The sequence below is a fragment of the Neoarius graeffei genome, chromosome 1, assembly GCF_027579695.1.
Source record: "Neoarius graeffei isolate fNeoGra1 chromosome 1, fNeoGra1.pri, whole genome shotgun sequence".
NCBI classification, from domain to species: Eukaryota; Metazoa; Chordata; class Actinopteri; order Siluriformes; family Ariidae; genus Neoarius; species Neoarius graeffei.
Genome location: NC_083569.1, coordinates 70,190,288 through 70,217,944, shown reverse-complemented (window position 1 = coordinate 70,217,944; position 27,657 = coordinate 70,190,288). Strand labels below are relative to the sequence as shown.

Genomic DNA, 27,657 nt, shown 5'->3' with positions numbered 1-27,657 from the left:
AAGGTCAGTGACCATTACTAGTGGGGTTTGTTCCTGAGCTGCAGGTGCCACTGCTTGCTGGTAGAGACTGGTCGGGCTTCTCTAAACTACCTCTGCTGCAGAGAAGAGGGAACCAGAAACTGGGTGAATGACAATGCAGCCAGTCAGCTGCCCCACCCTTATGGCCCATGATGACAACAGATCTGCCAACACCGAGGTGGAAGGTGTGCCCAACCCTCCCTCTAACCTGCTCTATGTCCAAATCCGCCCAGGACCACAAGTACTGGTATGTGCTGGTATTGGTGAACTATGCAATGAGGTACCCTGAGGCTGTCCCCCTCCGGAAAGCCACCTCAAGGAACATCACACAAGAACTGTTCTTCCTCTTCAGCTGAGAGGGAATCCCCAAAGACCTGCTAACCAACCAGGGTACGGCCTTCATATCCAAATTGATGGCTGTCCTATGCCAGCTGCTGCAGATCAAACATCTGCAGACATCAATCTACCATGTGCAGAGAGACGGTCTCATTGTGTATTTAAACCAGAGTCTGAAGAGGATGCTACACCAGGTGGTAGATGAAGAGGGAGGAGACTGGGACCTACTCTTGCCTTACATCCTCTTTGCCATGCAGGAGACTCCCCAAGCGTCCACCGGGTTCACCCCTTTGAACAACCCTGACTTCAGCCTCTCTTTCCTGGTGCACATGGACACCTTGGAGATGGGCTTGGGCACTGTTCGCTCAAAAGTCTTTGATAGTGGGGGCGTCATGGCTCAGGTGGATAAGGTGCCATACCATAAATCCAGGGACCCAGGTTTGATTCCGACCCGAGGTCATTTCCTGATCCCTCTCTGTCTCTGCACTGTCCTATCCAATAAAGGTGAAAAAAGCCCAAAAAAATCTTTAAAAAAATATTTGATGGTGAGGAACACCCCATCATGTTTGCCAGCCACAAGATGACCCCTGCTAAGCAGCACTATGCCACTGTGGAACAAGAAGCCTTGGCCATTGAGTAAGCAGTGGAGGAATACACTACTGCCTGGCTGAATGCCATTTAACCATCATAACCAATAACCTGTGATGTTTGAGCCATATCAGGCAATGCATGCAGAATTTATGAGGCACTTCCTGATTGCTTGGTGAGACAAATTCATCATGATTCAGCAAGATATCAAAAATCCCTTCACAATTTAACATCAGCAACATCTTGACATTGTGTAGAAAAAATCTGGCATGAATCCAATGAACCATCTACTGTAGGAAGAGTATTTCAAAATGTTGCACATCATAATGCAAAAAATCCAAAATAACTCACTTCGTGTTGGGCATGGCTAAAACAATGTATAATACCAACGCATTCATCTTAGGGAGCCCCACATGTGTACCAAATTTGGGGCATGTATGTGAAAGTATATGTTGGGCACAAGACTCAATTACAAATGGTGGTGCTATAGAGTCACTGGGCCACACCCAGGGCCAAAGCTTTCTTCCTGAGTAACTGTCAAGCACTGATGTGTGGCAAGTTTCATGAGCTTTTGCCTATGGGAACCACCCCAAAAATTGTCAAGTCTTGAAGAAAAAACATCCTTATGTATTCAAATAGGGTCCTTGCACGTACAGTGCTCGGGCCCTAAACATACAACTGGATATGATGTATAAATTCACAAGGCAGCAAGCCCATATTGCTGTACAAAGCCCAAGATGAGACATGCATGAGACATGCATCACGTCTCTGTTGAGAAAGTTCTCTTCCTGATTCTGAACATTCTTGTTATTCAAGCAAAAGGCTATTTATAACTTTTTTTTTTTCTTTGTGAAAACAGATTTCTATGATACAAAGGAGTTACATTGCAATATCACTGCATCATCATTTACATCACCGCCAGAAGCATTGTGACTGGTTAGAATACATTCATCCAATGGTTCAAATTCTCATTGGAGCTGTGGCAAAAGATTACTGTTAATGTTACTAGGTTGACAGAGGCTATATTCAATGTTTCAACTTAACCATTTTACTCCCATTCCCACACTACACCATGTTTGTAAATAAACAAACAGTTTTCGAGTGTGAATGGGGTATAGCTGAAAGCACTGCATATGAGGATCTGGACTGTGCTTGGGTCTCTGTGTGTGTGTGTGTGTGTGTGTGTGTAAGTGAGCATTTAGTATGATGAATGATTTAGTCCTGACCCTGAACCTTAGCTGACGGCCACTCTTCATTGTGGGTGTGTATTCCTGAGATAATGTGTTTGGGTGATAATGATACCACCACTAATAAATTTACTTTACACTCTTTTTATGCATAAATTTGTATGCATAATGTAAATAACTCAATGGTGCATTCTGGAAGCTTATTTTGCATTACAGATTCCACATAAATGAGATTTTACTATTGATGTATTATCTGATGCACACTTCATTTTGCATGGTTACACAAATGTTTTGTATACACAAATATACTGTATATAAAGGGTCTGACTTCTACACCATACATAATGAAGAGATTGATGGTGAACAGGTCCATGGTCCGCTCTTACAAACTCCATAAGCTGTGGATGTTTTCTGTCAGCCAGTTTGGATGTATTCTTTACTGTCAACCAATAGTGACATGTGGAGAAATGAAAGGTGCTGAGTTCCTTCCCTCTTAGTTTATATGAATGGCAAGTGGAGATGAGCTCTGACACTGTAATTTAATAGAAATGGAAATCATAGCATGGCATAATAGCAATAATAATGATGTAATAGAGGATGCCAACACTGGTAAACAAATTGAAAGTTTAAGACAGGGGTGTCCAAACTGATCCATAAAGGGCCATGTGGCTACAGGTTTTCATTCCAGCCATGCAGCAGCACACCTGACTTGGCTCATTCAATCAACTGAACTGTCTTCACACAGTCAAATACTTGCAGCCACACCCATCCTTGATTAAAGGGTGGGTGTGTCAGTTGATTGAATAAGCCAAATCAGGTGTGCTGCTGCATGGCTGGAATGAAAACCTGCAGCCACACGACCCTTTATGGATCAGTTTGGACACCCCTGGTTTAAGATTTGGATGCTCCATTGTAGTTAGTGAAAGTAACAAAAACTTTTTGACTCACACTTTTGAAGTTAATATAATAGCACATAAATTGAGCACTACTGCTCCCACACTGTACCACTGGCACTTATGAAAGTAGTAACGTTCCTACACCTCCTAAATACCAATTTAACCCCTAGGGATAGATAAAGTGGGCCAGAGCTGGGCAATTGCTCATTTGCTGTCAGCATACACTACTTAACTTTCTAATTTATTGAAAAAGTAACTTTTCTGAGAACAAAATCTGCAAGCCAGCTGAACTGTTTCGTCAGCAACACACCACAGTGATGCACAATACAACTGCATAATCACAAATGAAGAACAAACAAACCACATGGTAAACAGCATTCTTTAAGGTAGAGAAGACAACATGGGGCGACACGGTGGTGTAGTGGTTAGCACTGTTGCCTCACAGCAAGAAGGTTCTGGGTTCAAGCCCAGTGGCTGACGGGGGCCTTTCTGTATGGAGTTTGCATGTTCTCCCCGTGTCTGTGTGGGTTTCCTCTGGGTGCTCCGGTTTCCCCCACAGTCCAAAGACATGTAGGTTAGGCTAATTGGTGGCTCTAAATTGACCATGAGTATGTGGTTGTTTATCTCTATGTATTAGCCCTGTGATGATCTGGCGACTTGTCCAGGGTGTACCCCGCCTCTCACCCATAGTCAGCTGGGTTAGGCTCCAGTTTGCCCACGACCCTGTACAGGATAAGCAGTTACGGATAATGGATGGATGGAAGACAATATAGGCCATGTAATAGTTTATAAATGTACTCAACTTGAAGTGGCTATGTTTTGAATTTGAACCAGAGAATAAACACATACACATATACTGTTCTTCCCTTTTAAATATTCCGTTTTCATCATTGAGTTTTTATTGTTAAACAGTTTGTGTTATCATTTCACTATGTCACTGATTATGCATGTGAATTGAATGCAAAAAACATTCAGAAAACAAACAATCCAGAATGCAAAATATCACGCAAACAAAAAAAGGGGCAAACCAGAAAAGCAAATCAAGTAACAAGGATTTGAATTGTCACAAGAATAAAGCCAATAGTAAGAGCTAAGACTTAAGAAGTGCATAGAATTAGTGGGGGGTAGGGGGAGCATATGTATCTTATGATCAATCTTGTGGTGGAACTGTAATTCATTTGCATTACTGGGAAATGGTGCTTGAGGTGGAAGTATTCAATGATGGTGAAAAATTCTGGAAATTGCCATTTATGATGGATAAGTGACACACTAATCAGACTGGGGTTCTAGTACTATTTTTTTGACCGCTCACTTTGAAATACTTTGCTTGGTCCACATCTGCCAGTTGATAATGCTGGGTCAAGAATTTCACTTTACACTTGTGAGATGTAAATTCTATGGCCAGTTTTTTTTTTTTTTTTAACTTTTTGACTTCTGTGAATGTCCAGATGTTTTACAACTTACAACTATGCCCAAGACCTGTTGGTGCATCATTTGTGTAATGTTACAAATAAAAAGCCTCAATATGAGGGTAACCATGATTCTACGAAGCATATGTACAGTAGAGGTTATAAAAGCATTTATACTTTTAGCAATTCTTGTTGTATCTCTTTACATGTTCATTCATTCTTTTCATTTGTTTCTTACTCTGTTCTACTGCCATTCCAAAAAAAGCTAGTGTTCATGTTGTTTTAAATGAGTGCAGAACTTTGATTTACAACAGGTTGGATATGAATGAATGCTAAAGCGTGAGAGCTGCTAATATTTGCATATATGACACACTGTTACTGATGACATCAGGTGTGTTTTTGCAGTGCTGAAACTTCAGTGTTTTATTACTGCGTTTGGATAATTTCATTGAGTAATGTTCCTGCATAACAAATACACTATGGGCACATAAATTAGGTAAATTGGAATGTGTGTGTGTGTGTGTGTGTGTGTGTGTGTGTGTGTGTGTGTTGCAGCTAGTGTTATATCTGTGGAACCATTTAGACAGAAATTTGGATATTAGGTGTTTTATACACTGTGTGTCAGTGTGTATTTTAATACAATTTGCAATTCATTTCTTATGAAACTGTAGGAACAGCTGGAATGAAAAGGGTAAAAATGATGTGATGTGGGAGAGATGGAGAGAGGAAGGGAAAAAGAGAGGGACAAAAGAGTGTGCAGTGAGAGGGAAGAAAAATGGAAATACTGTCAACTATGACAAATGGACGATGGACCAGCAGTACTAGTCTTATCATATACGGAAAGAGAAAGATAGAAGGTGACACGTGTGTGTGTGTGTGAGAGAGAGAAGCATCACTTCACTGCATTCCATCTATCTACCAACATGTCCCAAATACATCAATGTTTGTAGCCGACCATCTCTTCTCCGATATCCATTTATCCAACATGTATCTCTCCATCTTGTTCTAGCCTTCATAACACAAGATTTTGACATACTGTATGCCAAACTCTCTAGTCCTCTCCCTTCATGCCCATGTGTATTATTGTGTTAGGATAAGGGCTCCAATCCCCCCTCCATCTCGCTCACTCCAAAACCAACAAGGAAATGACCTTTTGCTGAAGAGAGACTAAAGGCATTTTAAAGGCTTTTTTTATTTGAACAAAAGGATACTGAAAATATGTCCTTGCACCCTCTTTCACTGTATATTCACCCTCTCTCACACGTCTCTTATTCTCTCTATGTCATCCCTTGAAGAAGCTCTTCTCCTTCCTTCTTTGACCACCAAAGAACACATGCAATAATATTCATTCACTGATGGATTTATTCTGTTTAGTCACTCATTTTTCAGCTTTTTTTTAATATAGATAAACACAATTCATCATTAACATAGGTCCCTATGCACAGTTCACTGTCTCCAGGGTAGCCATGCTTTCTTTTGTGGAAAGACATGAAAGAGGGATGGGAGAAGGAGAGTTCTTAATGAAGTGTTAGGAGGAAAGCAGGGAATGAAAAAAGCCCAAAGTTAAGTGGGAATGGAGAGACAAATGTGTCACTTTTTATTGGAGAATGGTAAGAGAGCAAAATTGAAATGCAGGGGGCAAAAATGACTAACGGATCCAATAACCGAAGTGGAATTATACCTGATCAAATCTGACTTAGTTTTAAATTAGATCCAATTCATTAGTACTGCTCAAGGTGGGTCTCATAAACAGCTACTTTTTATTAGCATATTATTAAGCTAATGAGAAAGATAAAGAATTAAAATGGATTTTTGGAGGGTTAGCACCATTTGATTTACACAACATGCCTACCACTTTAAAGCTGCACTTTGTTGTTTTATTGTGACACAAACAATAATTAACATGGAAAAACAGAAACCTGGAGTGTGCATAAGTATTCACCCCCTTTCATATGAAAACCCTAAATAAGGGGTTGCATCTCTGATTAATGCCCTCCTTGCCTAGTCTGTAAATTTTGGTGGGCGGCCTTCTCGTCAGGTTTGTAGTGGTGCCATATTCTTTCCATTTTGCTATAATGGATTTAATGGTGCTCCCTGGGATATTTTTTTATAACCCAACCCTGATCTATACTTCTCCACAACTTTGTCTCTGACCTGCCTGTTTGGAGGCTCCTTGGTTTTCATGTTGCTTGCTTAGTAGTGTTGCAGAGTCAGGGTCCTTCCAGAACAGGGTGATTTATACAGACATCATGTGACAGATCATGTGACACTTTGATTGCACACAGGTGGATCTTAATCAACTAATTATGTGACTTATGAAGTGAATTGGTTGGACCAGCTCTTATTTAGGGGTTTCATACGAAAGGAGGTGAATACTTATGCACACTCCAGGTTTCTGTTTTTCCATGTTAATTATTGTTTGTGTCACAATAAAACAACAAAGTGCAGCTTTAAAGTGGTAGGCATGTTGTGTAAATCAAATGATGCTAACCCTCCAAAAATCCATTTTAATTCCAGCTTGTAATGCGACAAAACAGGACAAACACCAAGGGGGATGAATACTTTTGCAAGGCATTGTATATTATACACACACACACACACACACACACACACAGGTGCTTGAAAGTTTGTGAACCCTTTAGAATTTTCTATATATCTGCATAAATATGACCTAAAACATCATCAGATTTTCAGACAAGTCCTAAAAGTAGATAAAGAGAACCCAGTTAAACAAATGGGACAAAAATATTATACTTGGTCATTTATTTATTGAGGAAAATGATCCAATATTACATATCTGTGAGTGGCAAAAGTATGTGAACCTCTAGGATTATCAGTTAATTTGAAGGTGAAATTAGAGTCAGGTGTTTTCAATCAATGGGATGACAATCAGGCATGAGTGGGCACCCTGTTTTATTGTAAAGAACAGGGATCTATCAAAGTCTGATCTTCACAACACGTGTTTGTGGAAGTGTATCATGGCACAAACAAAGGAGATTTCTGAGGACCTCAGAAAAAGCGTTGATGCTCATCAGGCTAGAAAAGGTTACAAAACCATCTCTAAAGAGTTTGGACTCCACCAATCCACAATCAGACAGATTGTGTACAAATGGAGGAAATTCAAGACTATTGTTACCCTCCCCAGGAGTGGTCGACCAACAAAGATCACTCCAACAGCAAGGCGTGTAATAGTCGGTGAGGTCACAAAGGACCCCAGGGTAACTTCTAAGCAACTGAAGGCCTCTCTCACATTGGCTAATGTTAATGTTCATGAGTCCACCATCAGGAGAACACTGAACAACAATGGTGTGCATGGCAGGGTTGCAAGGAGAAAGCCACTCTCCAAAAAGAACATTGCTGCTCGTCTGCAGTTTGCTAAAGATCATGTGGACAAGCCAGAAGGCTACTGGAAAAATATTTTGTGGACGGATGAGACCAAAATAGAACTTTTTGGTTTAAATGAGAAGAGTTATGCTTGGAGAAAGGAAAACACTGCATTCCAGCATAAGAACCTTATCCCATCTGTGAAACATGGTGGTGGTGGTAGTATCATGGTTTGGGGCTGTTTTGCTGCATCTGGGCTAGGATGGCTTGCCATCATTGATGGAACAATGAATTCTGAACTATACTTACTTACTTAGGCCCTTCGCCCCCTGCGGAGCATAGGCCATCGATCAGTTTCCTCCAGCGTATCCGGTTCTGGGCCCTCCTCCCTATCTCAGTCCAATCCAATCCTGCCTCCCTCATCTGAACTATACCAGTGAATTCTAAAGGAAAGTATCAGGACATCTGTCCATGAACTAAATTTCAAGAGAAGGTGGGTCATGCAGCAAGACAATGACCCTAAGCACACAAGTCGTTCTACCAAAGAATGGTTAAAGAAGAATAAAGTTAATGTTTTGGAATGGCCAAGTCAAAGTCCTGACCTTAATCCAATCGAAATGTTGTGGAAGGACCTGAAGCGAGCAGTTCATGTGAGGAAACCCACCAACATCCCAGAGTTGAAGCTGTTCTGTATGGAGGATTGGGCTAAAATTCCTCCAAGCCGGTGTGCAGGACTGATCAACAGTTCTCAGAAACGTTTAGTTGCAGTTATTGCTGCACAAAGGGGGTCACATCAGATACTGAAAGCAAAGGTTCACATACTTTTACCACTCACACACACACACACACACACACACACACACACACACACACACACACACACACACTAATGAACACACGTGCTAATAAGTAATAAGCTGATGTCCCTAGATATGGAAAATTGATGCTGCAAATGATTTTGCTGTCTCAGTACTGTGGCTGAAAGTGAGCCAGACAAGTCTGTACACTGTGGAGAAATTAGAGCACATCCTGAGACTCACTGATCACCTTATAATGTAGAATCAACCATTACTAATGGCACAGGGGGAGGCCAAAAATGCACAGACAAGCAAATATCAGGTAAAAATGCCTGAAAGAGAGAGAGAAAGAAGGTCGAAAGAGAGAAAAAGTTTCAGAGTTTAAAAGGGCATGTGTGTGAACTGCTGTGACACTAATGGCATTTTCATGTGTCTAATAAATTATTCATACGCCGCATCCTATACAGTACACTACATGTCAATCTTAAATGACCATTAGAGTGTAACCTTTGTAAGCTTATTCATGCCCAGAGCAATTCTCAGTCTCAAAGTGAGATTTGTAAAGGGGGGTTTCATTATCAAACCATGTCAATACTGATGTTTCATCAGTTCATCACAGCTATCCAGGCATCTGCCTCGCCTCACTTTAACTGACTTTGCCTTTCCCCAATAACTGAACATCTTACTAGCTCCTCAGTGATTCATCTGAATAAAGACATGTCTCTTTGGGGTGAGTTTGGCTATTGGCACTTTTACACCAGACTGTATGGTATGTCAAAGTACAGTTACTAAACCAAAATCCAAAGATTACAATACCACAATACTAACCAGGGCAAACAGCTACTGAAGCTGGATAAATGCATGAATTTACAAACTAGTTTCTTTGACAGGAGAGAAAGACAAAGGACGTCAGCCTGCAGCAATCGTGGCAAGTACAACACACAAAGGCAATGGTACCAATAATATATGATGATTGGAAATAGAGTGACAACTCAAAGTTGCGAGACAATTTTAAAATACAAGAAAAACCCTAGAAACAGCTGTCACCCCTCCTCATCCCCTTTCACACACACTGGTTAACAGCTGTTAACAGCTGTCACCCCTCCTCATCCCCCTTCACACACACTGGTCTTGCCCTGCTTGGTCTTGACTTGATCTCAACCCCTCAAAATCTTGGTCTTGTCTTGGTCTCAATACACTTGGGTCTTGGTCATCATTTTATCTAGGTTTAGGTGGGCTTGACTACAACACTACTTGAAGATAGTGGATTTAACATGGCTTATTGGTAATGAATGTAAAAATAAATATCACTGTCAGGAAAATATTATTGTAGATAATCATGTTATTAGGACGACCATATTAATACTGGGTTGGACCCACTTTGCTCTCAGAACAGCCACAAATGTTCACGGCATGAATTCAACAAGATGTAGGAAACATTTCCCTTAGATTCTGGTCCATGTTTACATGATTGCATCACATAATTTTGGTAGATTTGTCAGCTGCATGTTCTTGCTATGAATCATCTGTTCTACCACATCTCAAGAGTGCTCTATTGGATTCAGATCTTGTGACTAGGGAGGCTACTGAAGTGCCCTGAACTCATTGTCACGTTTATAGAACCACTTTCAGACAGATTGTGTGATAGGACACATTATCGTGCGAGAATTAGCCATTATAAAATGGGTAAATTGTGGCCAAAAAGCAACAATACTCAAATAGGCTGTGGTGTTCAAACAATTTTCAATTGATATTAAGGGGCCGGGGCGGCACGGTGGTGTAGTGGTTAGCACTGTCGCCTCACAGCAAAAAGATCCAGGTTCGGGCCCCGTGGCCGGTGAGGGCCTTTCTGTGCGGAGTTTGCATGTTCTCCCCGTGTCTGCATGGGTTTCCTCCGGGTGCTCTGGTTTCCCCCACAGTCCAAAGACATGCAGGTTAGCTTAACTGGTGACTCTAAATTGACCATAGGTGTGAATGTGAGTGTGAATGGTTGTCTGTGTCTATGTGTCAGCCCTGTGATGACCTGGCGACTTGTCCAGGGTGTACCCCGCCTTTCGCCCATAGTCAGCTGGGATAGGCTCCAGCTTGCCTGCGACCCTGTAGAACAGGATAAAGCGGCAAGAGATAATGAGATGAGATGAGATTAAGGGGCCGGGCAGCACAGTGATGTAGTGGTTAGCACTGTCGCCTCACAGCAAGAAGGTCCTGGGTTCAAGTTTCCTCTGGGTGCTCCGGTTTCCCCCACAGTCCAAAGATATGCAGGTTAGGCTAATTGGTGGCTCTAAATTGACCATATGTGTAAATGTGAGTGTGAATGGTTGTTTGTCTCTATGTGTCAGCCCTGCGATGACCTGGTGACTTGTCCAGGGTGTACCCTGCCTCTCACCCATAGTCAGTTGGGATAGGCTCCAGCTTGCCTGCGGCCCTGTACAGGATAAGCGGCTACAGATAATGGATGGATGGATGAAGGGGCCCAGTGTGTGCCAAAAAAGTCCTCACACCATCGGTACCAAACTGAACTGTTGACACAAGGGAGGATAAGTCTCAGGATTCATGCTGTTGATGCCAAATTCTGTCACTACCATCAGTGTGCCTCAGCAGAAATCGAGATTCACTAGACCAGGTGACATCTTTCAAATCACTACTTGTCCAATTTCATTGAGCCTGTGCTCACTGCAGCTTCAGATTCCTGTTATTGACTGATTGGAGTAAAATCTAATATGGCTTTCTGTTGTTGTATTCCATCCAACTCAAGGTTTGACATGCATTCTGCGATGCTTTTCTGCTCACCACTGTTGTAAAGAGTGGCCATTTAAGTTACTGTAGCCTTCCTGTCAGTTCAGCCAATCTTTGTCACTCTCCTTGCCATTTTACATTTCTGCCAACAGAACTGGATTTTTCCCGACACAACTGTGCATAAACTCTAGAGACCTTTTCTGCATGAAAATCCCAGGAGATCAACAGTTTCTGAAATACTCACACCAGCTCATGAGGCACCAACAACCATGACATGACCCAAGCATAGTCCCTGAGATCACATTTTTTTGTTCATCCTCATGTTTAATGTGAACATTAACTGAAGCTCTTGACGTGTATCTGCATGATTTTATGCTTTGCACGGCTGTTATATGTTTAGCTGATGGGATAATTACAGGAATTAACAGGTGCATGCCTAATAAAGAGGCCAGTGAGTGTATATAAATAATAAATTGGAAACATCATCTTTAATTATGAAATGTTAATATTGCTTTCAGAAAAGGACAATTAAAAAGAAAAACTTGAGCAGAGAGAAACGGGCAATACTGTATATAGATAGAGATGATTCAGTGATGAAGGGCGGCACGGGGGTGTAGTGGTTAGCACTGTCACCTCACAGCAAGAAGGTCCTGGGTTCGAGCCCAGTGGCCTGCGAGGGCCTTTCTGTGTGGAGTTTGTATGTTCTCCCCGTGTCTGCATGGGTTTCCTCCGGGTGCTCCGGTTTCCCCCACAGTCCAAAGACATGCAGGTTAGGCTAATTGGTGGCTCTAAATTGACTGTAGGTGTGAATGTGAATGGTTGGTTGTCTCTGTGTCAGCCCTGCAATAACCTGGTGACTTGTCCAGGGTGTATCCCACTTCTCGCCCATAGTCAGCTGGGATAGGCTCCAGCTTGCCTGCGACTCTGTAGAACAGGATAAGCGGCTACAGATAATAGATGGATAGATGGATTCAGTGATGACTGGGTTTGACCAATACATGGGCTGTACTGTTTCTAGATCTATCAATATGCCTCTGTACTCTTTGTACCTACACTGTCAGAAATAGGGGTACAGTAGGAGTCCATTTCTGTCTGCCAAGGTACAATCTACACTAATGTACCCCCTAGGGCTCATTACTGGACCTCAAGGTAACTATGTGTACCTTCTAGGGCCAAAAAGGTACATATATGTTCCCAAGCAGTACATAAAGGGTACAAATAAGTACCTTAGAGGGTACTGCCCCAGTGACAAATCGTTGTACCACTAAAGCTATAGTAATGTACTTTATTTTCTGAGAGCATAGGGCAGGATAAGGGTAAGGAAGGGTAAATAATAGTATGGATACTTAGTGAGTACTTATAATGAAAACAACAACTAAATGTACAGAATGTATATCACACTGAACATAGCTATGGAATATTAAATTTTACAAAAGCCACATAGCAGTTGTTATATGCGGTTTTGAGTATCGCTGTAAGTGCATTCCAGGAGTGGTACTTCATAGTGTAATATCAGTTTGCTATATTTTTCATACAGGCATTGCAAGCAGTGTATTTCTTCAGGTGTTGTATAGTGTGAGCAGTACTGATTGCTACATGTTTTGCATGAAAAACAGTGTGAAGAATTGCCTTTTTATTTCACAAAAAGCATTAACATGGTGTTCCTTAGTAACCACATTCACATGCCTTCATGATGTCATGTGAATGTTAACAAATCCACCATAAAGTTGGCTGTCACTGAGGCAATCCATTAGATATCATGACACGGATGGAGATATTGACATGATATCCATTTGACCATTCAATATCAAAGTTGGGTCCATGAAGTATATGCAGGGGGTCTGTGATGTTCTTTATTTATTTACAGTGGTGGAAATCACAACGCACCATTATAAAAATGTATTATATTTTTATTGTGTTCCTATAGTTATTATCTGATTTGACTGGAGTTGAATAAGCTTAATAAAGCCTGTACATGATGCCAGCTTGGAAGTAATGTTTTGTCAGAAATTTCAGGAAGAAAAATCTATGGCTCCAGTAGATTGCCAAAACATCGTGCACATTTCAATAATGAGCATAAAATTTGAGTATTTGAGTTGGATTGTGTTCATAAATCTGTGCTGAGCCATGAAATTTATTTTACAGTTAAAAGGGTTGCAAAAAGCCTGCAAACATTTCAGTATCCCTGCAGTAGGTGACTGAATTAAACTCCGCTGTTTGAAAATAGCATAGAATATACGCTCCCCGGCCACTTGTACACCGAATTAAAGTGCCCTAATAAATGGACAGTGAGTGTATAATGGTGACTGTAATGGTAACCAAACTTTATTCATGTACACTCACCTGTACACCTACATGTTCATGAAATTATCTAATCAGGAAATGATATGGCAGCAGTGCAATGCAAAAAATCATGCTGATACAGGACATTTTCCCCATTCTGATATTATTGTTCACGTCAAACATCAGAATGGGGAAAATGTGATTTCTGTGACTTTAACCATGGTATGATTGTTGGTGACCGATGGGCTGGTTTGAGTATTTGAGAAACTGCTGATCTCCTGGGATTCTCACACACAACACTCTTGGGTTTACACAGATTAGTGCCACAAACACAAAACATCCTGTGCGCAGAGGATCTGCAGGCTGAAATGCATCATTGATTAGAGAGCTCAGAGGAGAATTACCAGACTGATATGAATTGACAGGAAGTCTATAGTGACTCTATAGCCAAGAATATATCTAGGAACTCAAATAATCACTCTTTACAACTGTGGTGAGCAGAAAAGTATCTCAGAATGCACAGCACATCAAACCTTGAGGAGGATGAGCTACAACAGCAGAATGCTAAATCAGATTCCACTTCTGTCAGTCAAGAACAGAAACCTGAGGCTATCGTGGAGACAGGCTCACCTAAACTCAACGGCTGAAGACGGGAAAAAGATCAGGTGATTTTTTTTTTCTAATCTTCAACTCTCCATCTCTAGTTTTTGGTGTTTTGTGCATGCTGAGAAGCTTTTCTGCTCACGATTGTTGTAAAGAGTGATTATATGATTTACTATAATCCTCTTGGCAGCTTGAAACAATCTGATCATTTATATGACCCCTCTTATAAACAAGGCGTTTCCACCCACAGAGCTGTCACTCACGTTTTCCCCCCACACTATTCTGTGTAAACTCTAGAGACTGTTTTTTGTGTGTGTGTGTGTGTGTGTGTGTGTGTGTGTGTGTGTGTGTGTGTGTGTGAGAGAGAGAGAGAGAAATTCTCAGATGATCAGCAGTTTCTGATAAACTGAAACCAGCCCTTCTTGCACCAACAACCATGCCATGCTTCAAGTCAAAGAGATCACACTTTTCCCATTCTGATATTTGATGTAAACATTAACTGAAGCTCTTGACCTGTATCTGCATGACTTTATTCATTGTGCTCCTGCCACATGATTGGCTGATTAGTTAACTGCAGGAGTGTGCAGGTGTTCCTAATAAAGTGGTTGGTGAGTGTAGTTTCATATTTAAATGGCTGTGTACAGGAAACAGCCTAACCCTGTACCTCTAGTCGTCCTGTGTCAGGCTGGAATCCACGGGCCGGGTCCTCTGTGGTGACACGGCATTGAATGGCACAACCATTGATCTTGATCTTATCCTGTCTGAGGCCAAGCTCAGGAAGACTGTGGCCCTCACACACACGGAGCTGTGCATGGACAAGATCCACACTGAAAGACAGACAAACAAGGCGAGATGGAGGTTATTTACAATTAACTAGACAGACAACTTCCAGATGTTCATGAACGACTGGTCCTTCATGGTGCTTCATATAGTTCGACAGTATATCAAGAGAAGATAATTATCACTGATAAACTACAATCTAGTTATAGCACAGTCTGGACATTGGGAATTAAGCAGAAAAAAATAGACTCAGTTAATGTGGTCTTTAAATCTACCCTAGCATAATGAGTCATCTGATAATTCATTCACTTAAACTATTTCAGACCTGATTACTGCATAAAGTCATTTTAAATTAGATTAAAATAAGATTAAAACTTACTTAGTGCAAAAAAAAAAACCTCATTTGTTAAAATTATACCTTAGTTGCACGTTCCAAAGGTTTTGTGAGCAATTTCCTGAGATCAACCAATTTAAATGACAGTTACAGTAGTTCTCTGCCAAAGAGTTTCAACCAAGTCAGTGAAATCACTTAAAGCTCTAGCTGATGGGGGGGTGTCTGTGTGTAAGGCAGCCAGAGAGTGAACAGGAAAAAGCTGGTGAACATATTTAGAAAGAAAAAAAAACATGCACTTTGCATATTCATATGTATTATTAAAACATATGGTGGTTCAGTTTGTTGTGTAACACAACAATAAAAGCATGCAGTCAAGCGGATGATTTAGCTAGCATTCACCTGCTAAAACACCTTGTGCATTGGTGTAACAGTTAGGATATTATTAATATCTGTACACAACTGCCATGTGAATATTGCATACAGCTGCATCGTGTATTATTTTATAATGTTTTGGCTGCTTACCAAATTAAGTGACCTTTGGAGAAACTGCTGCATTTAGCAACACAGTTCCAGAGTAGCACAATGTACACTGTATAATGAGTTGTGAGGATTCAGAGAGGGAAATATGAGCAACATCCATACCATTAGGAAACAAATTTGAGCACCGACCCAGCCAAAAATCAATACAACACCAAGAATAAAGGCCATATGAGGTTTTATTTCCTGTTGCTATGTCAAACACTACAGAAGAACAGATAAGAGTAATTGTTATGTGGAGCATCTCAGCATCATACTGCAGTCTGTGTTAAAAAAAAAAATTAAATTGGCTGAGGTTACACCCTTTACAGACACAGGTATGAAGCTACATACAGTGTTTTGTGATGCAATGACTCTGCAATGAGATGCATAGCAAGAATAAATAATGAAGCACACACATGAAGGATAGCACAGAAAAGTGTATTAGCACTGCATATTATTATCTGGAGAGGTGTTCATGCAGGCTGACGGAATGCAGTTCAATCATTACATTGTAGTTTAATTATCTACTTGAGGTATGCTGTATAGTCCTGCCCTAAGTGTATAAATAATTGCAAACACTCAGTGCTATTGCGTGCTAAAAAAACCAGACTGTTAACAGATTTACACCTCGTCCTCACTAACAGTACTATTTTAGAGAAAGTGATTTTGTAATATTGCAAATATGCCAACAGTGCTCAACATCTATGTAAATAGCAAACCATCACTTATTATGTGATACAGTGAGGGACAAAAATGTGACATACGGACAGTTGACTGACTTATAGATGGATGGATGAGCATGTTAAAAGTTTTATATTTCAACCAAATGAAAGACCAGTCTACAATGGCAACCTTTTGCATTTGAGAATTTCTGAACCTTTGTGCAAATGTACATCTTTTCTGTAACTCATTCATTTCCAGTAAAGCACGTCAATCTGGTTTAGCTTTTTTAGCCTTACTATGCCAGATATTAATGACTATCTTAAACTGTGCATGTGTGGTGCGTACACACACACACACATACATATATATATATATATATATATATATATATATATATATATATATATATACACACATATATACACACACACACACACACACACACACACATTATCTCTAGCCGCTTTATCCTTCTACAGGGTCGCAGGCAAGCTGGAGCCTATCCCAGCTGACTACGGGCGAAAGGCGGGGTACACCCTGGACAAGTCGCCAGGTCATCACAGGGCTGACACATAGACACAGACAACCATTCACACTCACATTCACACCTACGGTCAATTTAGAGTCACCAGTTAACCTAACCTGCATGTCTTTGGACTGTGGGGGAAACCGGAGCACCCGGAGGAAACCCACGCGGACACGGGGAGAACATGCAAACTCCGCACAGAAAGGCCCTCGCCGGCCACTGGGCTCGAAGCCGGACCTTCTTGCTGTGAGGCGACAGCGCTAACCACTACACCACCATGCCGCCCCGTGTACACACACATACATATCCACATTCACTGGATATGAGCAACTGTGCGCTCTGATTGGCTATTACTAGGATATCAGCTCATACGGTATACCATGAGTAGAGAAAAACAAAATGGCAGAGAATGTTGCTGAACCAACCAAGGACAAAATAAAAGCTCTACTTGAAAACAAAACCCCAAAAATCATCATCAAGTATTTAAAAGAAACAGAAATAGCTAAAGGAATGTAGCCCCCCAATATCTCCTGCTCCACATTTCAACCCAATTGGTGGTGGTAATGCGCCTTTAAGTTGGTTTGCCAACCACCCAAAAAAAAAAACAAAAACCTGAAGAACCACCACCCCAAAAATACAAAAAAAAGCAACAATATATGGAATAAAAGTATTTGATGGGAAGAATGCATCTTTTTTGTTTGTTTTCAAGAATTATTATTATAGCATTTTTCACAATTTGCTACTGCCATTTTGCGGGTTTGTTTACATTCTAAGCGGAAATGACTTTGTCTCACGTTTTGTATAAAGTTTTTATTTCTCGAATTTTCAAAAAGCAAAAATAAAAATGCTCTGCTTCTCAAAATCCAGTGGATGTGGATAGAATAAAACAGTTATTCCACTCAGTCTTGTCGTATGTGACTTATAGCCAATCAGCTCATGTACGACTCAATTTTGTGGAATAACATATATAAATAATTTATTTACACACACACACACACACACACACACTACTGACACTTTGGACAAACTTAATGTCGTTCAACCAGTTTTCCAAGAAGCTACCTGGTATATTTTTTTCGTCCCCTGTTTTATAAATACTTCATGCCTCATTTATGCAACTTTATTGTACATCTTACAAACAAAATTCAAACATAAGCCTTTCAATCAAAATTTCTAAGTTCTATTGTACATTTTATCTGCAAGAGATAACCACCAGGGATCAGAAAATAATGGCAGCAAAAACAATGAAAATGCAGAGTGGTGTTTCTTCAGGATTCTTCAGCAGGCATTATCTCACCACAGCTATGTAGCTGTTTAGAAATGGAGGCTTGGAAAAATTTTGATACAAAATAAGCCAATTCATGTGTCTTTTGATTTAATGAATGTTCCAGCTCACAATCTCACACATCAATACAACTGTTGTTATGGCTACATCTTGGAAGCTGTAGTGCTTGTAGTGCTTTTAATTAAAAATATTTCCAGCATTGCAGCCTATACATAACTTCTTTCTGGATAAATATCCATGGCACATTTGTTTTCTGATTATCATGATGATATGAAGGCAGCAACAAAGCATAAAAATTGACCTAATTTAAATAATCATTGTTATGGTAATGTTTACATATGCAATATCAGGAGCATTGAATTAGAACTGTAATTAAGCATGTGACTGAGGTTGTGAACATTATCATTTGGGAAAATCTGTTGGGTTTTGCTGACCTATTAATGAGGTTTTTCATAAATAAATAAATAAGCATTGTAGTAGCAAAATTTTGTCTTCATACTTATTGCTATGAGGAAGAGAAAAATTGGTAGCACTTCACAATAAGACAACCCTTATAAAGGCTTTAGATTAGATTAGATTCACTTTATTCATCCCACATCGGGGAAATTCATGTGTTACAGTCGCAAGAAAATGTCAAACAGATAACAAATAAAACTGAAATAAAAATTAGACAAACGAAGGATTAAATACAGAGGGCTATTTGCATTATCTACCGTGAAAAAGTATAGAAAAATTGCCTTATTGAGAGGCTCGGAAAAATTGCACATTACAGGTAGACTCTGTATATATACATACATATATACATAATTGTGGCAGCGGGGGCGTGGTCAAGCATCAGTCTGTGACCGGAGGGCGGAGTCAGGGAAGGTAAGTGGCAGAATCACTACACCTGACGTACGTTAATTAATGTTTGTGTGTCTTCCCCAGTGACCGCGCCCTATTTAAGGAGAGAGCGCGAGAGCAGAGGGAGCTCTCTCCCCAACCAGATGACTAATGTGTGGGCGTGTGTCTGAGTGTAAATATAGAAGCTGAAAAGCTAAATAAAAGAGTTTTGTGAACTCAGTTCTGGCCTGCCGTCCTTCTGTGCTCCACCCAGCTACACAAACTGTCACAGTGGTGCCGAAACCCGGGATGAGCACAGAAGAGAACAGCCCCATGGAGTCCTCCCCAGGTTCGAGGCCCTGGTGCTGGCGCAATAGGAAGATCATTGGACGTTCCGGCACCTCCTCGCGTTGGCGGGGTCCACCATCTCCACTGCCGCGGGCCCTTCCCCCCTCACCCTCACGAAGATGGGCCCGCAGGATGACCACGAGGCCTTCCTCATGCTCTTTGAGCAGGTAGCAGAGACCTCGGGGTGGCCAGTGGAACAGCGCGCGGCACGCCGCCTCCTCCCCCTGGTAACGGGAGAGGCGCAGCTGGCCGCGCTACAGCTCCCCGCCGACCGCCGGCTGGCCTACACGGACCTTCGCCGGGCTGTCCTCCAGCGTGTGGGGCGCACCCCTGAGCAACAACGTCAGCACTTCCACGCTTTGTGCTTGGAGGAAGTCGGCCGGCCGTTCACGTTTGGCCAGCAACTCCGGGACGCCTGCTGGCAGTGGTTGAGGGCTGACAACCGCAACGCCGAGGGACTTACTCATCGACCAGGTGGTACTGGAGCAGTTCATCACATGTCTACCAGCAGGAACCGCAGAGTGGGTCCAGTGCTACCGCCCGGCGTCGCTGGATCAGGCAATCGAGCTGGCGGAGGACCATTTGGCGGCTGTCCCGACGGCAGGACAGCAGACGACCTCTTCTCTTCTCTCCTCTCTCCCCCCTCCTCCTGTGTCTCCTCCTCGCCCCATTCCCCAACCGTGGAGGCGGGGGCCGGTGCCACCCCAGCTGGCCCGCCACACCTGCGGTGCCCGCCCGTTTCTCCCTTCTGTGTCTGTCTCCCCCCCCCCGGGTGAGTGAGCCCCAGAGCACTAGTGCAGAGAGGGAGCCCGGGCCGGTTTGCAGGCGCTGCGGGGAGCTGGGCCACCTCCAACAGCAGTGCTCGGTAATGGAGGTGGGCACGGTGGTTCGTATCCCCGATGCGCCAGGAGTCGCCCTCGATCGGGCCAGAGCGTATCACATACCGGTGAGTATCCAAGGGGATACATATCAGGCGTTGGTGGATTCCGGCTGTAATCAGACCTCAATCCACCAAAGCCTGGTGCAAGACGAGGCATTGGGGGGAGCACAATTGGTGAAGGTGTTGTGTGTGCACGGGGATGTTCACAACTACCCTCTACTGTCGGTCCACATTCTTTTTCGAGGTGAAAAATTTATAGTGAAGGCGGTGGTTAATCCTCGCCTTACCCACTCGATAATTTTGGGGACTGATTGGCCAGGATTTCAGGATTTAATGACACACTTAGTGAAGAGTGGGTCCTGCCATAGTTTAACAGGGGGAGGTCCCGGTGTTGTGTTGGCGGGAGCAGCTGTCACAGAGCCGTCTACGTCAGCTCCGCGTCAGAGTGAGGAGCCGCCAGCTCCTCCTCTCTCTGTTGGGGAATCCCTCACGGATTTTCCATTAAAGTAGTCGCGAGACGAGACTCTGCGGCATGCGTTTGACCAAGTGAGAGTAATCGATGGTCAAACGCTCCAGCCAAACACCACCCCGTCCTTCCCCTACTTCGCGATTATGAAGGATAGATTATACCGAGTGATGCAGGACACTCAAACTAAAGAGCAAGTCACACAGCTTTTGATTCCAAAGAGCCACTGGGAATTGGTATTCCAGGTGGCTCAGTTTAATCCCATGGCTGGACACTTAGGGCAGGATAAAACACTAGCCGGAATAATGGCCTGGTTCTATTGGCCAGGGATTCGTGGCGATGTCCGTAGGTGGTGTACAGCATGCTGCAAATGCCAGTTAGTAAATCCAGCAGCCATTCCAAAAGCGCCTTTGCGCCCTCTGCCGTTAATTGAGACCCCGTTCGAAAGAATTAGGATGGATCTCGTCGGGCCATTAGATCGGTCAACACGAGGGTACCGCTTTATATTAGTTCTGGTGGACTATGCAACACAATACCCTGAAGTAGTGCCTCTTTGCAACATCTCAGCATGCAGTATTGCAGAGGCGCTCTTCCGCTTTATCTCCTGAGTTGTAATCCCGAAAGAGATTCTGACTGACCAAGGCACCTCGTTACGTACACTGAACGAACTGTATGGATTGTTGGGTATTAAGCCGATCCGCACCAGCGTGTATCACCCACAACCGGATGGTTTAGTTGAATGGTTCAATCGCACCCTCAAGAATATAATTAAAAAATTTGTGAGTGAGGGCACACGTAATTGGGATAAATGGCTCAAACCCTTGCTATTTGCAGTGTGAGAGGTCTCCCAAGCCTCCACGGGGTTCTCCCTGTTTGAATTGTTATACGGGCATAAGCCACGTGGCATTCTAGATGTGCTGCAGGAAAATTGGGAGGAGGGACCTTCACCAAGTAAAAATGAAATTCAATACGTTATTGACCTGCGCGCAAAACTCCACACACTCACGCACCTAACTCAGGAGAATTTCTGGCAGGCCCAAGAACGACAAACCCGCCTGTACGACAAGGATATGTGCCTTAGGGAGTTTGCACTGGGAGATAAAGTACCCGTACTGTTGCCCACATCGAGCTCCAAATTGGTTGCCAAGTGGCAAGGACCCTTTGAGGTCACACGGCGAGTCAGGGACGTTGACTATGAGGTGAGGCGAACGGATAGGGGTGGGGCGCTACAGATTTACCACCTCAACCTGCTCAAACTCTGGAACGAGGAGGTCCCCGTGGTGTTGGTGTCGGTGGTTCCGGAGAAGGCGGAGCTGGGGCCGGAGGTTCAAATGGGAACACTGACATTGCTTACCTCTCCAGTCCCATGTGGAGACCACCTCTCCCCGACCAAACTCGTGGAGGTTGCCCAGTTGCAGACCGAGTTTTCGGATGTGTTCTCGCCCCTGCCCAGCCACACCAACCTCATAGAGCACCACATTGAGACGCCCCCGGGGGTGGTAGTGCATAGCCGCCCTTACAGGTTACCCAAGCACAAGAAAAAAGTGGTTCAGGAAGAACTCGAGGCCATGCTCGAAATGGGCATCATCGAGGAGTCCCACAGTGACTGGAGCAGCCCGGTGGTCTTGGTACCCAAGGCCGACGGGTCGGTCCGGTTCTGTGTAGACTATAGAAAAGTCAATGCAGTGCCAAAATTGGACACGTATCCAATGCCTTGTATTGATGAGTTGCTCGATCGGCTAGGCACGGCTTGTTTTTACTCGACACTGGATTTAACAAAGGGTTATTGGCAGATCCCCTTGACTCCATTATCCCGAGAAAAAATGGCCTTTTCCACACTGTTCGGCTTACACCAATTTGTCACACTTCCTTTTGGGCTGTTTGGGGTGCCTGCTATGTTTCAGCGGCTGATGGATAGGGTCCTCTGCCCCCACGCCACCTATGCAGCCGCCTACCTCAATGACATTATTATCTATAGTAATGACTGGCCGAGGCACCTCGAACATCCGAGGGCCGTCCTTAGGTCGCCGAGGTGAGCGGGTCTCACAGCCAACCCGAAAAAGTGTGTGATTGGGCGGGTGGAAGTACGGTATCTGGGCTTCCACTTGGGCAACGGGCAGGTGCGTCCCCAAATTAACAAGACCGCAGCAATTGCAGCCTGCCCGAGGCCCAAGACCAAAAAGGGGGTGAGACAGTTCCTGGGGCTGGCTGGCTATTATCGTAGGTTTATACCTAATTATTCGGACGTCACCAGCCCGCTGACTGATCTGACTAAAAAGGGGGCACCAGATCTGGTCCAGTGGACGGAGCAATGCCAGCGGGCTTTTTCTAAGGTAAAGGCTGCACTGTGTGGGGGGCCACTTTTACACTCCCCTGACTTTTCTCTCCCCTTTATGTTACAGACGGATGCGTCGGACAGAGGGCTGGGGGCTGTTTTGTCCCGGGAGGTGGAGGGGGAGGATCGCCCAGTACTGTATATCAGTCGCAAGCTGTTGGTGCGTGAGGGGCGCTACAGCACCATTGAGAAAGAGTGCCTGGCGATCAAGTGGGCGGTCCTCGCCCTCCGTTACTACCTGCTGGGATGCCCTTTCACCCTCTGTTCGGACCACGCGCCCCTCCAGTGGCTCCACCGCATGAAGGATGCCAATGTGCGGATCACCCGTTGGTTTCTGGCACTCCAACCCTTTAACCCTTTAGGTGATCCACAGGCTGGGGGCGCAGATGGTCGTGGCGGACTTCCTCTCCCGTCGGGGGGGGGGGGGGGGGGGGGGGGAGTCAGCTGCAGGCCGGACAGCCGCCCGGCCTGAGTCGGGCGGTGGGGGTATGTGGCAGCGGGGGCGTGTTCAAGCATCGGTCTGTGACCGGAGGGCGGAGTCAGGGAAGGTAAGTGGCAGAATCACTACACCTGACGTTAATGTTTGTGTGTCTTCCCCAGTGACCGTGCCCTATTTAAGGAGAGAGAGCGAGAGCAGAGGGAGCTCTCTCCCCAACCAGACGACTGATGTGTGTGCATGTCTCTGAGTGTAAATATAGAAGCTGAAAAGCTAAATAAAAGAGTTTTGTGAACTCAGTTCTGGCCTGCTGTCATTCTGTGCTCCACCCACCTACACGAACTGTCACAATAATTTATATACAAGTATGCATAAAAATAGTTTAGGGCCTATATTATTGCACATAATAATTGGATCAATGAAAAATGGCAGAGGTAGTAGTGGTGAAGTAGTGCAAATTAAATGACAAACAGGTTATTGGTGCTATGTTACAAGTTGTGGGTGTTATACAGTCTGACAGCAGTAGGTATGAATGACTTGCGGTACCTCTCCTTCTTACACCATGGGTGTAGCAGTCTACTACTAAAAGAGCTGCTTAAAGCCCCCACAGCCTCATGTAGGGGGTGAGAGGGGTTATCCATGATAGAGGTCAACTTGGCTAACATCCTCCTCTCACCCACCACCTCAATGGAGTCCAGAGGACAGTCCAAGACTGAGCCAGCCCTTCTGACCAGTTTATTAAGTTTCTTCCTGTCCCTCTCTGAACTTCCACAGCCCCAGCAGACCACAGCGTAGAAAATCGCTGATGCTACTACAGAGTCATAAGTCCTAAGCAGTGTCCTGCACACACCAAAAGACCTCAGTCTTCTCCACAGGTGGAGACAACTTTGGCCCTTCTTGTACAGGACATCTGTGTTGTTAGTCCAGTCCAGTTTGCTGTTGAGGTGAACACCCAGGTATTTGTACTCTTCCATGAGCTCAATGTCCAAACCCTGGATGTTCACTGGTGCAATTTGAGGAGCCGTCCTTCTGAAATCGATCACCACCTCCTTTGTCTTGCTGGCATTGATGCGCAGGTGGTTCAGTTCGCACCAGGCGACAAAGTTGGTGATGACCTCTCTGTACTCCAGATCGTCCCCCTCTTACCCCTTTTCCACCAAATCAGTTCCAAGGCTAGTTCGGGGCCAGTGCTGGTGCTGGTTCACAACTCGTTCAACTTGCGAGCCAGCTGAGAACCAGTTTGCTTTTCCATAGCTTGCGGTGCTAAGGGAAGCCACGTCATTACGTCGCTGTATACGTCAGTTACGTTGCTGTATACGTCAGTTACATCATTGTATACATCAGTTATGTCGCTACGTTTGCATAAACCTTGGTGCGAATATCAAAGCAAAAACAACACGGAAGAAGCAGCAGCAGCAACAATAATAATAATAATGGATGACTTCGCGTTTGTACAGCTGCTGCTTCTTGTCGCTTAAAAATGGTGATCTTTCGCGGTCTTGTTATTGTTGTTGGTCTTAACTCCGTCCCCCCGCTGACGTAAGCGGTTCTTTCCTCTGGTCCAGCAGAGAGTTGGTGCTAGCCTGGAACCGTTTTTTCTGGCCCCAGAGCCAGTTCTTTGTCAGTGGAAACAGAAAACCCGGTTCCAAACTAAGCACTGGCCCCGAACCAGCCCTGGAACTGCTTTGGTGGAAAAGGGGCATCTGACACATGTCCAACGATGGCTGTATCATCTGAGAACTTCTGGAGGTGGCAGCTGTCTGTGTTGTAGCTGAAGTCAGATGTGTAAAGTGTAAAGAGGAAAGGAGAGAGCACTGTACCCTGTGGAGCCCCTGTGCTGCAGACTACCACATCAGACACACAGTCGTGGAGCCTCACGTACTGCGGTCTGTTAATGAGGTAGTTGATGATCCATGCAGCCAGGTGGCAGTCGACACCAGCTTCTTCCAGCTTCCCCCTAAGCAGTGATGGCTGGATTGTGTTGAAAGCACTAGAGAAGTCAAAGAACATGATTCTCACAGTGCTCCCAGTGCCCTCCAGGTGCAAAAGTGACTGGTGTAGCAGGTAAATGACAGCGTCATCCACACCAATCCCCGGTCGATATGCAAACTGCAGGGGGTCCATCTCGCTGTTCACCAGGTGTCAGAGGTGGGAGAGAACAATCCTCTCTATGATCTTTAGGTGAGACGTTAAAGCAACTGGCCGAAAGTGGTTGAGCTCCCTGGGGTGTGCAGTCTTGGGAACTGGAACCACACATGATGTTTTCCACAGAAGTGGAACTTTCTCCAGACTGAGGCTCAGGTTGAAAATGTACAGAAGAATCCCACAGAGCTGATCTGCACAGTCTTTAAGCAGTCTGGAGTTGATACCATCAGGGCCAGCAGCTTTCCTTGTCTTGATCCTCCTCAGCTCCTTCAGCACCTGATCAGCTGTTATGGAGAGGCAAGGGGTGTAGCCAAGGTGCGAGTCCTGTAGCGTGAGGTCGGGGGTGGAGTGTGTGGATTGGTCTGGCAGGGATCGGAGGGGGGGGTGATGTGGTGTGAGGAGGGAGCTGTTGGTGTCAGAGGTATTATGGGGGGGTGGGGGGTGGAGTGATATCACAGACCAGTCAGGACTATGGTGAGTGGGGGAGGGTGGGGTGGCACAGTCAAATCTGTTGAAAAAGAGATTCAACTCATTTGCCCAGTCCTGGCCCCCAGATACAGGGTCCCTCCCACTGTCCTTTGTGTGGCCAGAGATGGTTTTCAGGCCTCTCCATACCTCTCTGGTGTTGCTCCCCTTGAGGTGCTCCTCCAGCTTCCTCCTGTAGCTGTCCTTGCCTCTCCTTATCCCCCTCTTCAGCTCCCTCTGCACTCTCCTCATCTTCTCCTTGTTGCCAGATTTAAAACCCTCTTCTCGTTTAATAGTGCTTTTAGTTCAGTGGTCACCCAGGGTTTATTGTTGGGAAAACACCATACCTTCCTGACTGGCACAGTGTTTTCAACACAGAAATTAATGTAATCCTTGATGCAGGTTGTCAGGCTATCAATGTCATCCCCGTGAGGTTCACACAACACATCCCAGTCCGTGGTGTCAAAGCAGTCCCTCAGTGCCATACTGGTCTCCTCAGACCAGCTCCTTACATACCTCTTGGTGGGTGGTTGTTTATTCACCATAGGTATGTATGTAGGGGACAAATGAACCAGATTGTGGTCAGAACTGCCCAGCGGGGGGAGGGGTGATGAACTATATGCGTCCTTGGTGTTCACATACATTAAATCCAAAGTTCTCTTGTCTCTGGTGTGGCATTTCACATACTGAGTGAAGGTTGGGAAAGTGGAGGACAGGGAAGCATGATTGAAGTCACCGGAGATTAGTAGCAGGGACTGGGGGTGCGATGTCTGAAGCTTTGACACTGTAGCGTTTAAGAGCTCACAGGCTGCAGCAGCATCGGCCGCTGGGGGGATGTACACAGTTATCGCAATAACATGCGAGAATTCCCTCGGGAGGTAATATGGCCGAATGCTAACCGCTAGCAGTTCAATGTTTTTACTGCAATACTGCTCCTTTACCCTGATGTGCCCCGGGTTACACCATCTGTCATTCACAAACATCGCTATACCCCCCCTTTCCTCTTCCCGCTCTCCTTGGCTTTCCTGTCCGCTCTCACGAGTTGAAATCCATCCAGAGTGACGTGTGAGTCCGGTGAGAGTTCATTTAGCCAAGTCTCTGTGAAGCACATAAGGCTACACTCCCGGTACTCCCTCTGCAGCCTGGTTAGCGCCGTTAGCTCATCCATCTTATTAGGGAGAGATCTTATGTTTCCCATGATGACAGATGGTATACATGGTTTATATTGTCTTTTCTTCTCCTGGCACTTCATTCCAGCTCTGCGTCCCCTTCTCCTTAATTCCGCAGGGATCACCGGTCTTTCCACGGGGAGTACCTTGGTGTTGCGCAGTGCTAACAGCTGCACCTGAGTGTAAACAATGGAGCCGTGGCTAAAAGGGTCCGCTGATGCCGATTTAACTAGCCCCAGAAAGAAAAAGAGAAAAATACAAATGCACAGTCTCACGAGTAGTACATCCTGAGGTGCACACTTCTGAC

At 44.3% G+C, this 27,657-nt stretch overlaps 1 protein-coding gene across 1 annotated transcript in view; it reads right to left on the bottom strand.

The window, feature by feature from the left end:
• pcxb (pyruvate carboxylase b) overlaps window positions 1-27,657 on the bottom strand; it is a 482,389-nt gene that overhangs the window by 316,326 nt on the left and 138,406 nt on the right. Inside the window, exon 8 of the mRNA XM_060924639.1 lies at window positions 14,842-15,004. Coding sequence (XP_060780622.1) covers window positions 14,842-15,004 — 163 coding nt within the window. The remainder of the gene's footprint in view (window positions 1-14,841; window positions 15,005-27,657) is intronic.